This window comes from Epinephelus moara, chromosome 5 (assembly GCF_006386435.1).
Source record: "Epinephelus moara isolate mb chromosome 5, YSFRI_EMoa_1.0, whole genome shotgun sequence".
NCBI classification, from domain to species: Eukaryota; Metazoa; Chordata; class Actinopteri; order Perciformes; family Serranidae; genus Epinephelus; species Epinephelus moara.
The window spans coordinates 29,481,294-29,493,383 of NC_065510.1; the positions used below are offsets into that span (position 1 = coordinate 29,481,294).

Here is a 12,090-nt window from a genome sequence, read left to right on the forward strand (position 1 = left end):
TTAGTTGGAAACAAACCTACGCAGCCGCCACTGGAATTTCATTCTACAAATAGTTTTACATTAATAATGTTAGTATAGCCTGATCTTTTTCTTAAAGGTTTAAACAGAATGAAAACACATGCAAAAAGTAGGGAAAAAGTTATTCAGCATATAAATGTTAATTTAGAATTTGAATGTCAACACTATAAATGAAGCTTTGAAGCATTCGGTACAGCCCTGACATGAACTGTATGTCTGTTTGATATAAAATCTAGATTTGTCTTTGTTTTGTTAAAAAACTTTCTGGGCTTGTGCTGCTCTTAAGGCCCCCAGTTTTGGTGTTAAGGTCGGAGAGGGTCGCAAAAAAACACATCTGTAAAAGCACAGCTGCATTGTAACTTAAACACCCTGGGAGGAGGAGTCCGCCGTTCATGTTGTGTGTGTGTGTCTGTGTGTGTTAATGTGAGGGTAAAGGCCCTGCCCTCGTAGACCAAAGTGGATGAGAGAAGAAAAAACCTGCTGCAGATGGAGCTTATCCCCTCTCTCCTCCTCCGCTCATGTGTTCCTCCACCCCCTCGCTTATATAAGGAGCACTTTTTTTTCTAAATCAGGTCTTGTTTTTTGCCACAAAGACCCTTTTTTCTTGCTCCCTCTCTGCTTGTATTTTTTAACCCCTGTCCTCTCCTTCAGATGTCGTTTTCACAGATGTGAGTAGACAGCCAGTGTAGAAAAGTCTAAACCAAAAAAAAAAGAAACAAAGAAAAAAATACAGGGAAGGAAATAGCTTTTATCCGGGTGAATTTTATGGACCTGTCAGACAACAACTGAGACCAGCATCAAACAAAATGTCTAAAATGTTTGACGCTTGCTTCCATTTTCTAGCATCTGTTTAGTGAGTCATACAGCAACTTTTCTCTTGGAAGGGAGACCACTTTGCTTTCAGTTAACAGCGTGTGACAGTGGAGGAAAATGTGCAGTCCATTAGTGGACTCATGGAGTGAAAATCCAATTTATCTGTTGTAATCACAGGGACGTACTAAATATCTGACATCCCCTTTTCAACATCCTACTGGGCTTCAATCAAAGCCCATTTGCAGGCGTTCTCTGCCTGGCAATCATTGATTGTTGAAGGCAAGCTGGTGCATAATGCACAAACTTCAATGTTGCTTTGAGACCCTCGATGATTCAAGTGTGGATGTTTTGAAAGCAGGTTTTTGTGGTGTGTTGTTTGTCTGTCAGCACTGTCACACTCCAACAGCTTTGTATAAAAAAGTGATTTTTCTATCATTCAGTCTTGACCTGCACGTTTGATTCATTCAATTTCATATGGCATTTTCCTTTCCCAAGATTTGATAATGTTTGTATGTCTTTCTGTGTACGTTTCAAGTGATAGAGCCAATTTTCCAGCTGCCAACAGCCACGCAGCTAGATGTCAAGTGGGCGCTGTGTAAATCCCCTGCCTGTCTTTTCCTGTCCCAGGGAGCGAGGCGTGTGGCTGGGCTTGAGTGATGTCGACTCTCCAGGCAAGCTGCGCTGGGTGAACGGCTCAGAGGCACAGGAGGGAGAGGAAGGCCCGCCGCCTCGGTCCCCGATCTCCCGTGGAAATGTGTGCGTGTCTCTCGATCAGCGCGCTCAGACCAGTTCACACCCATGCAATGCCAAGCGGGCCTATGTCTGCCAGTACAGCCCCCAAGGTAGGCTCCATAATTTGACACAGACACACCGACATATGCACACAAACATATGGTGCTGTTCAAATGCCTGGAAACCGAGCAGCAACATCTAGGGTTGAAAAATGAAGCCAACGCCAACGTGTCAAAAACTGCAGTTCCTCTAATGGCCACTTGAGGCCGGCTCTGGAAGCCAGTTAATCCCCATAGACCCCATCATGTTAAAATGCCCAACTTTACAGCAGGTAAACATGTTTAAAGTCTGGTTAATTAAAAAAAACAAAAAGAAAAAAACCCCAACGGTTTTGGCCTCTAACTGTACAGAAGTTTTTTTTTAAGATTTTTGTTTTGTTTTTGCACACTGCCTTTATTGTATAGGACAGCTTTTTAGAGTGAAGGGGGGATAGAGGGGGGGGGGTGACATGCAGCAAAGGGCCACAGGTTGGGATAGAGCCTGCGACCGCTGTGACTGCCTTCGTGCATGGGGCCCCCACTCTACAATGTGATCTAAAAGTTGCCCATGTATGAAGGCTATGTCCTTGACGCAGCAGTCGCTGGTTCGATCCCGACTGGGGATGAATGTTTATATATATTTCACCCATTTACATTTTATTAAGCGTTAAATTTACATATTCACCCCAGTCTATTAGTCAGATCAGACCCTCACTCCTTGACAGCTCCATCCTCTCTTCCAAATATGGTCACTTCTGGCTTCAAAAAACCAAGATGGTGACAGCCAAATATGGATCTCCAGACTTCAGAACATTAGTCCACAAACCATTGGGTGACATCACAGTAGCTGCCTCCTTTGTTTTATACAGTGTGTGCTAGAAACCCATTGTCAGAGCTAAAAAGATAAATACTGAGGTACAGATTCACTGCAAATGCAGTTTCCCAAAATCCCTCGGCACCTTAGCCATTTGGACAAAGAGCAAATGATTTGTACCTTCTACACTGTCAGTTTTATGTAAATGAAGTTGTGGCACACACCAGAATAGAAAAAGCAAACCGCTTCCTTCATAACTAATCACAAGCATGTCACTGGCTCCCTAGGCACCCTTTATAATTGGAGACCACTTGGCATTGATTCAAATTGCTCCTTGTGAAAGAAGCATCCAGAGAGTGTTCTCCATCAATTTGTCCAGCATTACAATTACATCAGAATATTTTGGCAAGGCATACTTTCTATAGTATTGCTGGTAAGGTTTTGTTTGTGTGACAGACCAGCATCTTCAGACTAGATGGACAGGGAGGAATGGAAACAGTTCTTCCAGATAAATGTTGCATAATTGTGGTGTAAGCATTCCCATTTGTCATCATTTCTATCTATTCATACAGCATTTGTCAAGGAAAAAACATTAAATTAACGATGGCCTTTAAAGCTGAAAGGTGTAGAAAATAAGCAGACTTCATAAAGTCTTGGAGATCTGTACTTGAGGACTAAAAGCACATTTGATTGCCGTGTTTACCACACCTAGGTGTAACATGGTGTTGAGACCAGACCTTGTAATGGTTTCACCCGTTGACAGGAACTCTTGGTTTAAAGTATCAAAATGGCTATCAGAAATGATTAAGTAATATTGATGATTATTGTTAATTATGTTAAATAATGTGACTCAATTTACATTAAATCACCTCATGGGGCACCATTCCTGAAAAGGGAAAAATCATTTTGGAACACTGATTAATAATTAAATTGATGACTCTACCCAAAAGTATTATATTGGTAGTAAAGGTCGAAGGATTTTGGAGTTCTTGACATAGCAGAGGATGACTGTTCATACACTTTTGTGCAATATTAGAGAGCAGGTATGATTCCAAAAGTATGTATTCACAAAGAAAGACAAAACACACAAATTCTAACTAGTCACTATATACAAGCATAGGTGTGTGTGTGTGCGTCTGTCTGTCTGTGTCTGTTTCTGTGTGTAATAGTATTAAAAATTGCAATTACACAGAAAATTATGACTTTCCACAAAATGTTGTGTTTATGGTTAAAACTAAGAGCCAATCAGCTTTTTGATCAGGTGACAGCCAGATGTTTCCCATCATCCCCTGGGTCATGCTGTCTGTGGAGAGCAGCTGCCACTAGGATTGCACAATTAATCGAAATGTTATCAAAATTTCAATACGATTGCAGTAGCTGCAGTTGTATGATAAAGTTAAAATGCGTCACACCATACTGCTTTAAATGAAGCATTATGGTGCTACAGGGATGCCTACAAATCATATTTCAGATGCAATGGAGCATGCTTGTTTGCTTCATACCCCAGCAGAAGTCACATCATCATCTTTTTTTTTTTTCCTCGGTGAAAATGAAATGAAAAAATGACGCAAATAAATCAAATAAATGTACAGTACAGTCGTCTTTAGCAAAACCAGCACAGCCTAAAACCGTCTTCCAAACTGAGTTTAAATTAAGTGTAACAGTGTAAAATGAAGTGTTCATGTGAGGCCGTTGTTTGTGTGTGTGTGTGTGTGTGTATCTCTCTGCCTGACTGTCTAGTTGTGTTTTTTCGTACAGTTTGTCTCCGACATTGTGTTTGTGTCAGTCTGCAGTGAGCCGATACATTGTGCACTGAAGTGTTCTCCCTTTAATATCTTTAACAGTAGTTTTGTTTGGTCTGTGTCCTCAGAGGTTTGTTCTCTCTCACACCTCTTCCTTTGTCTCTCTCTCAAAGCACTTTGTTAGTGAGTGGACTGCAGCCACCATTTCTTATAAATCACTTCACTACCTCTCTCCTCTTTTTAAATCCCTCAATCCTCCACTCTCTTTTGTCACCTTGGCTCCAATCTGTTTCTGCCTCTACAGTGCGTGTTCCAGACGCAGGGATTTACACCGCGGGCATGGCTGTGTTTCCATCCCATAATCATTTGCACCGTGCCCCAATCTCTCAGCTGTCTGCCCCACAACCTTCTAGCGGCGGCATAGAGGTGAGGAGGAGTCTCGGCTTGTTTCTCTAATCATCGTTTCTCCTCAAATCTTCTCCTCATCATCCTGTCTGTCTGTTGTCCTCATTTCTTTGCTCAGGTGCTGCTGTTCCCAGCTCTGAGCTTTGTTCAGGCAGGTCGTCTGTCCTCCCTAGAGTTTGTCACTCAAGAGCTCAGCTCACAAATCCACGTCCGATTCCAGACCTACAGACCTCACTGTCATTATCCCGACCTGCACCTGCTGCTGCCTGGTGAGTCAAACACAAACACGCACGACACGTAAAACCATTCGCAAGTTCCTGGTGAGTATCAGCAGGTGGTTAAACACCTATAAGCCACCTGCGCCCCCACATCTTCAGTTAGACAAACACATCCACGTAGACAAACGCACACACACACACACTGACCAGCCTTGTCTGAAGTTGTTAGGTGGGTAAACACAAAGTAAAGTTGGAATTGAGGCAGAAAGTAGGGCAAAAACAGGAGAGGACGAACTCAAGCCCAATCAAGGTCACGTCCCCTCTGAGTGCTTCCTTCACTGTCCACACACATGACACATAACTGCAGCACTGCACAGCACAGGACACAAAAAAATTGAGATGCTTTGTTTTGTTTATTTTTGTACTTCTCCACTGAGACGAAGCAGCAGAGAAGTACAAAAGACAGACAAGTGGAAAGCGGATGCACATGAAAGATGTGAGAAACAGAAGTCTGCAGAGAGCTGCTGGTTAAAGACATGAGAGAGCATTTTCTGTGAAACTTTGATGTGGAATTTGTGAATGCAGCCTCGGAGGAGACAGTTGAGATAATGAGATAATGCAATTGGATTATTAATGACACAAAAATGACATTTGCTCTAACCTGCACGGAGATAGATATCAGCCCAGCACACTAATTATGTTCCCATTACAAGTACCCAAACACATTCAGATTCCACAAGTGATGACTTTGGGTTTTTGTGGAGAGATACTTACTTGTTTGATTTCTTCTCTTTGTTCCAGTAATTCAATCTATTTATCTGCAGTTTTGCTCCATTGTGCTTGTTAGATGAGAAGTGACAGGCAAATCCTTTTTACTTTCTCCTGAAGTAAAGCCTTTCATATTAAAACAGAGGAGGTTATTATTAATCATAATATATGGAGCCCACATTCAGTGGTGCAAAATGAATTATTAGGTACTTTCACTGTTACTATTTCAGTATTTACATTTTCTGCAGCTGTATACTTGAGATTGCACACAGCCCTACATCACGTACATGTATGACCAGCTTGTATAATGTAATGCAGTGAAAGGGAATAGGAAAGAAATAATGCTTTTTCTATGCCTCCACACCGATGCAACCATTGTTGGAGATAATATGTCTTCAGGTTGTCCGTCCATCTGTCGAATTCTCATGAACAAATGTTCACTTGGAAATAAGGCTAAACTGGTGAGATTTTTGTGGTCGGAGGTCAAGGTCGCTGTGATCTTGCATCCGTCTCATTCTTATGAACACGATATCTCAAGAATACCTTGAGGTAATTTCTTCAAATTTGGCAGCAGCGGTAACTTGGACTCAGCGATTATTAGGCTTTGGTGGTCAAAGGTCAAGGTCACTGTGACCTCACAAACGTCTTTTGGCCATAACTCAAGGATTCATACGCTAGTTTTGTCACAATTTCACACATATCTCTAATAGGATAATATGATGAAGTGATGACACTTTATATCTAAGAGGTCAACCTCACTGTGACATCATTATGTCCTGCAGAAACACTTTTTTGGCCATTATTCAACATCGTATCTCAGGAGCAGAATGGGAGACATTTCGGATACTGAACTGGTGACACTAATCTCGGGTGTTCACCTTGAAACTGTGCTGATTGTACAGCTCTTCTGTGTTGCCGGGTAGAAGATGTGTGTGAAGAATCCATGTTTTCACAGACATGGATGTAAGCAGTACTGCAACTTGACTGGTTCCCGGAGGCATACAACATACAAAATGAAGGCAATATGGAAGTGCCAAAAACTGCAGTTCTCGAATGGCCATGTTAAATTGCCCAACTCCCCAGTTTACAACCTGTTCTCTTTAGCTAATTTCCTCCTTCATGACAGCTATACAAGGTGTGCCTTTTTATACTCACCTGACATTTCATTAAGGATTGTAGTTAAAGTTCATGACCAATTCGAGTGACAGGCTGTCTGCAATTTGTCACTACAGTCTGTGTGTCAGATCCACCCCTCTCTTCTCCAGAGCTCCACCCTCTCATCCAAAGGTCCTATGGTCACTTCTTGCTCCAAAAAAAACAAGATGGTGATGTCTGAAATGCCGAATTCGAGGCTTAAAAAAAGGGGGGAGTCCACAAACCAATAGGTGACGATAGCTACGTTCATTTTTTTTACACAGTCTATGCTTTTGTCTCAGGTTGTGGAGGTCCAGCGTGTGCCCCAGTGGCTGTTTGTGTCCCCAATGACACCAGGAGCGATGATCCACCCTCTTGTCCCCGACTAGAGCAGTGGTGTCCCTTCCAACACCGGTGCCTTCCTCTCTCTAGTCCCTGCCAGGCATCTTCCTGTCCTAACTGCACCCAGGCTCACCGCCTGCCCTCTGGGGCTCTGAGGCCCAGATACACCCTGCAGAATGAGGTGGTCTTCACTCTACCAGCAGGTCCAGCTGCACACATACTGGTGAGAAGACTTGATTTTGCCTCCAAACTTAACATTTGATGACCGCAGCTTTAAGTTGAGTGTGTTTAGAGCCATATTGGTTAAGCTGTTTTCAGTGAACATGGCCTAACTCACACCCTCCTGATCTCTGTTTCTCCCAGGTACAAGAACAACTGGAGGACCTCCTGGTTTCCCGTGGCGATGTCATTGCCCTGCAGCATGATGCTGGCCCCGCTTCCCTCCTCCGCTGCCAGTCTTCCCCACACTCACCTTGGCGACAACCTGTCTTAGCCCTCAACCAGTCGGAGTGGTTCTGGATCAACAGCACCGGACAGGCAACTGACACCTCAGCTGACCATGACGCTGATCCTCTGCCTGACCCGGAGCTTGATGTGAAGGCGCTGGTGGAGGATGGTGAGGGAAGCTGGCTGGAGGATGTAGCTTGCCCCATCAGAGTGCTCTATGTGGGACACAGTCAGACTCAGCTGCAGGGAGCTCAGCTGTCTGCTGGTCTTCCCCAGCCTGGACTCTATAGCCTCCTGGTAAGACATCAAAGCTGTGTGTCAAATCCCAGCATATATCTATATTTTTACGTGTTGTTTTCCAACACAGGTTAATAAATCAACATCCATTAAGTGTTTACTGTATAAACAATATATATATGTCTTTACCTCATTTTTGTCCTGTATCAGTAATTCTGTTGATAAATTCCAGGTGACTTCAGCTGAGCCATCATACCCAGCTTCAGCATCATGCCCATTGCGAGTGGTGCCTCCTCTGGGCTTGACGATCCTCCACCCCCCTCCCCAAAATGGCACCCTCTACCTGCAGCCTAATGACACCCAGCTACTGCTCCGCGTCCAGTCTCGCTACTTGACAAAGGCCTCTCGGCGTGGCAGTAATCACAGTGTGACCTTCCAGCCTGACTGTCCGGAGGAATTCTCTTCCAACCCAGGGCTCTGTCAGCCTGGGCCAAGCTCAGGGTCAGGGGTCGAGGTTGCAGAGCCCAGCCTGTATGCGATGATGGATCTGAGCCTGCAAACAGAGGAGCAGAGGAGTCCAGTGCAGCTGGAGCTGGAGGCCAGTAATAATGTGACGGAGGCCAGCCTGTCTGTGGTTGTTCACCTGGAAGAGCCGCTCAAAGGACTTATGGTGAAGCCGCACCCTGCACACAGGGTGCTGATGGAGTCAGTGGTGGTGAGTGTGTACTTCAGTGGTAGTTGTACTAGGAATTTATATTAGATATTGACATTATGCACACTGTACTTGTAATCATCATGAATTTCTCCTCCAGGATTAATAAAGTATATAAAAATTAAATTATACATTTTTTCATGTCTCAATATGTGTGTTTGTGTGTGTTTTAGAGCTACACAGCATCAGTGCTCGAAGGCACCAGTCCCACATTTAAATGGACAGTGGATGACAAGCCGTACTTCACCTATTACAACACTGTCCTCAACGTCATCTACCAGCATGCTGCTGTCTACAAACTCACAGTGAGTGTCTGTTCACATCCTGTTTGACTCATCCTGCCAGATTGTCCTGTCTGTTACATCCAACGCTGGAATATTAACTATTTTAATTAAACTTATATGAGGTTTGTTTTTGATATTCAGCTCATTAATGAAGCATCCGTAAACACTGACATTATGTATGCAAAGTAAACAGCTTAAGTTGTGGTTAGACTGAGGCAACTTTTTATTTTGTGCCTCAAGTTTGGAAAGTCATCTTTAACTGGAAGGTTTAACATTAGTGATGAGACAGTTTCACAAACAGCATGAAACCTGAAGACATGGAAATTTGCCATTTCTTGATAGATTTGAGATATTATTGTATTTCTGTTAATTGCATCTCTAAAAAAAACTGAATATATGATTTTGCACTAATGCAATTTTCAGTTATTAATTATGTTGAAGTGCAAAACACAAAACTTTCCATATTATCACCATTATCACCAATTTCTTCTTAAAGATCTTCCTTGAGCATGATTATTTTTCTCCGGAGACAATTTTTGTCAGTATCGATTATATAATCTGCCGACTATTTTCCTCAACTAATTGTTGGTCTATAAATGTCCTTAGAAATAATGTTCACTGTTTCACAGAGCCCAATGTAGCAACTTCAGACTGCATTTTTCTGTCTGAAGTCCAATATGCCAACCAGGTTTCAATTTATTATAATTCATTAATTAATAATTTAAGAATGGAAGAAGGATTATTTGGTTATCAAAGTGGTTGCAGATTTATTTACTATCTTCCTTACTGGTTAATAGACTCATGGTTTCAGCTTAAAAAGTCTTAAAAGGCTTTGATATCCTTGCATTAATTTTCACCAAATACTATTTCAAGCTGAACTAAAAGTGAAACTTATCTGCGCTCTCTTTAAAGTTAGAAGCCAATACTAAGGTTTTTAAGTGAAAATGCATGTGTTTGAGAAATACTGAGCATATGACTGGATAAGTAAGACTTGGATTATACTACACAAGTAATGAGAGAGTTTGTAAATGGATGTTTTGATTTGCTGTTGCTAGATGTGGTCCCCAATCAATCCATGAATCCATATGTCCACCTATCTGTTTGAGGCATTAGATAACATGGCGTGACTAACTGCTGTACAAATGGTCATTTTCTGTGTGAGGTATTCTTTTAAGACATGGGAAACAGGATTTTATGATTTTTTATGATAATATGTTGATTTTTTTTTATGTGTTCCACCCTAGAAAGTTTTTTTTTTTTTTTCCAATATTTGAAGTAGATCCTCTAACTTTTTAACTTCACCAAAAAATTGGCAAAGTTGTCCCTAACACTAAATTATTGTTGTCAGTTCTTTTTTTGTTAAATTTCATTTTAAGTGATGTGAAAAAAAGGCTTAAATCTACTTGCCTCAAGCTGTAGGAACCCCGCACTAGATAGCTCAGATCATGTGTTTGCGCTTCATAGCATTGTGTCACAATTAAAGTGCACGTGCTGCAGATGTGACACAAGACTTGAACTTCCTACCAGCTGTCTTCAATCGCCTGACTGGGTCTCCCTCTTCCAGGTGACAGCCATGAACCATGTCAGCAGCCTCACAGAGCACTTCAACGTGACCGTGGACCGGCTGCAGCCCATGGCCAACCTTACAGTAAATGGTGTGCCAGATGTGGTCCCTCAGGGCTCCACTCAGACTCTCACCACCTCTGTGCTCGTCGACATGTCTGTGGCTGCCACCTTCCGGTATGACCAGATGAATGACAGATGGACACTGTCACAGACTGACAGACAGATAGATAGATATCTTGTGTGGTGTATTTTTTAAACTAAATATACAAAGTAGAGCTGCCTCTTTTTCTCTCTGTCTCCCCTTTGCTTTATTTTTAAGGCTGAGTGAAAACACAGAGCATCTGTTTGTGTTTGACTGCTTCTTTCTTTTCCTTTATCTGCCTCTCTGTCTTTTCTCTTTGCTCCTTTCTCTGTTTTTGTCTTCCTGTGCGCCATAATAGCACTGCAGCAGTCATACCATGCAGAGCCTTGGATTTATAACTGTGTGGTTAGAGCAGATTGCTGACAAGAATTTTCCCTTCTGCACGGCTGTTTCCCCTGTACTTTTTTTTCTCTCCCTTTTTCTTCCACTCTTTCTCTTTTACTCTTTTTCTCTCCCTCCCTCTTTCACATTCCCACCCTCCCAACTATGGCGCACTCTTTCACTTAGTTTCCCTCCACTCTCACCATTCTCGGTCCAGAGAGGCTTCCTGAGTTTTGAGTTTCCACTTCTCCTCGTCCAAAAACCCTCTATTGCCTCGTCAGAGAAGAGTCCCACTTTCCAGCTTGTGACTGTGAGTGTGTGTGTGTCTGTGTGTCTGTGTGTCTGTGTGTCTGTGTGTGTCTGTGTGTCTGTGTGTGTCTGTGTGGATGGAAATGGTTTGCAGTACATTTATTAGTCTAAGCTCCATGTATTTCTCTGAAGGTCCTCACTTAATGGTTTCACATTGTCTCCGTTGTGCTGCAGATGGTCTTTTGGTGACGGCGGATATAAGGAATTTGAATACAAGCCTCCCTACGCCCCTTCCCTCCTCTTCCCAGACTCCCCCAATCAGGTCCTTCTAAGCAACAACGTCACCTATATTTACTCTCAGCCAGGTAAACCCTCGCCCCTCTCCCTATCAGCAATATGAACAGAGCTAATGTAGCAGCAGTTTGACTTCTGTTTTGTTTTTAGATAATGACCAGTGTTTAGAGGGTTACTTTTAAAAAGCATTCTACTACCGATTACTGAATACCTGCCTTATTTCGTATACCATTAGATTACACAAACTAAGTGACGTATTCTAAATACTTTCTATCTTCCTACGTTTGTACTTTTTAAACAGGAAACACGTTTTATGTTGTGAAATTTACTGGAAACGACACACAATATAGCCAACAGCAAGTATTAGCAATGGTCATTAACTGGAAACTTTCAGCTTCCTTTAGCTCTCCCTCCAGCCAGCTGACACCTTATTTAGGTTTTTGCAGTTAAATGAGGAGGTGGTGTGCAGAGAACTCTTCAGCAATCAGCCAGTCTTTATCCATTGCACAGCTTTTAATGCAAGTGACTGAAATAAATAGAAACAAGGTGTCCGTTAAAAGTTCAGCTCAAAAAGCTGAGCTGCGTCACTCGCAACCAGTTAGGATATTCAAATAGAAAACAATACAATTGAGCTGATGCTCGTCCCTAAGTTAGGGCATGGCGTTAGAGATTAAAAAAACTAGTAAACAAGTAATCTACTAAGACAATAACTGTAAACTGGAATACAGCTATTCATATTTTGTATTTTAAATATGTAACACTGTTACTTGTATTACCTCCTTTTCCCTCTTCCCTCCTTTCTCCCCTCCTTCTG

At 42.3% G+C, this 12,090-nt stretch overlaps 1 protein-coding gene across 1 annotated transcript in view; it reads left to right on the top strand.

Annotated features, from left to right (window-relative positions):
* Nucleotides 1-12,090, top strand: part of LOC126390822 (polycystin-1) — a 78,352-nt gene that overhangs the window by 37,289 nt on the left and 28,973 nt on the right. The window contains exons 10-18 of the mRNA XM_050045294.1: nucleotides 1,459-1,673; nucleotides 4,462-4,583; nucleotides 4,681-4,831; nucleotides 6,985-7,247; nucleotides 7,388-7,768; nucleotides 7,941-8,423; nucleotides 8,594-8,725; nucleotides 10,269-10,444; nucleotides 11,217-11,347. Of these exons, the coding sequence (XP_049901251.1) occupies nucleotides 1,459-1,673; nucleotides 4,462-4,583; nucleotides 4,681-4,831; nucleotides 6,985-7,247; nucleotides 7,388-7,768; nucleotides 7,941-8,423; nucleotides 8,594-8,725; nucleotides 10,269-10,444; nucleotides 11,217-11,347 (2,054 nt within the window). The remainder of the gene's footprint in view (nucleotides 1-1,458; nucleotides 1,674-4,461; nucleotides 4,584-4,680; nucleotides 4,832-6,984; nucleotides 7,248-7,387; nucleotides 7,769-7,940; nucleotides 8,424-8,593; nucleotides 8,726-10,268; nucleotides 10,445-11,216; nucleotides 11,348-12,090) is intronic.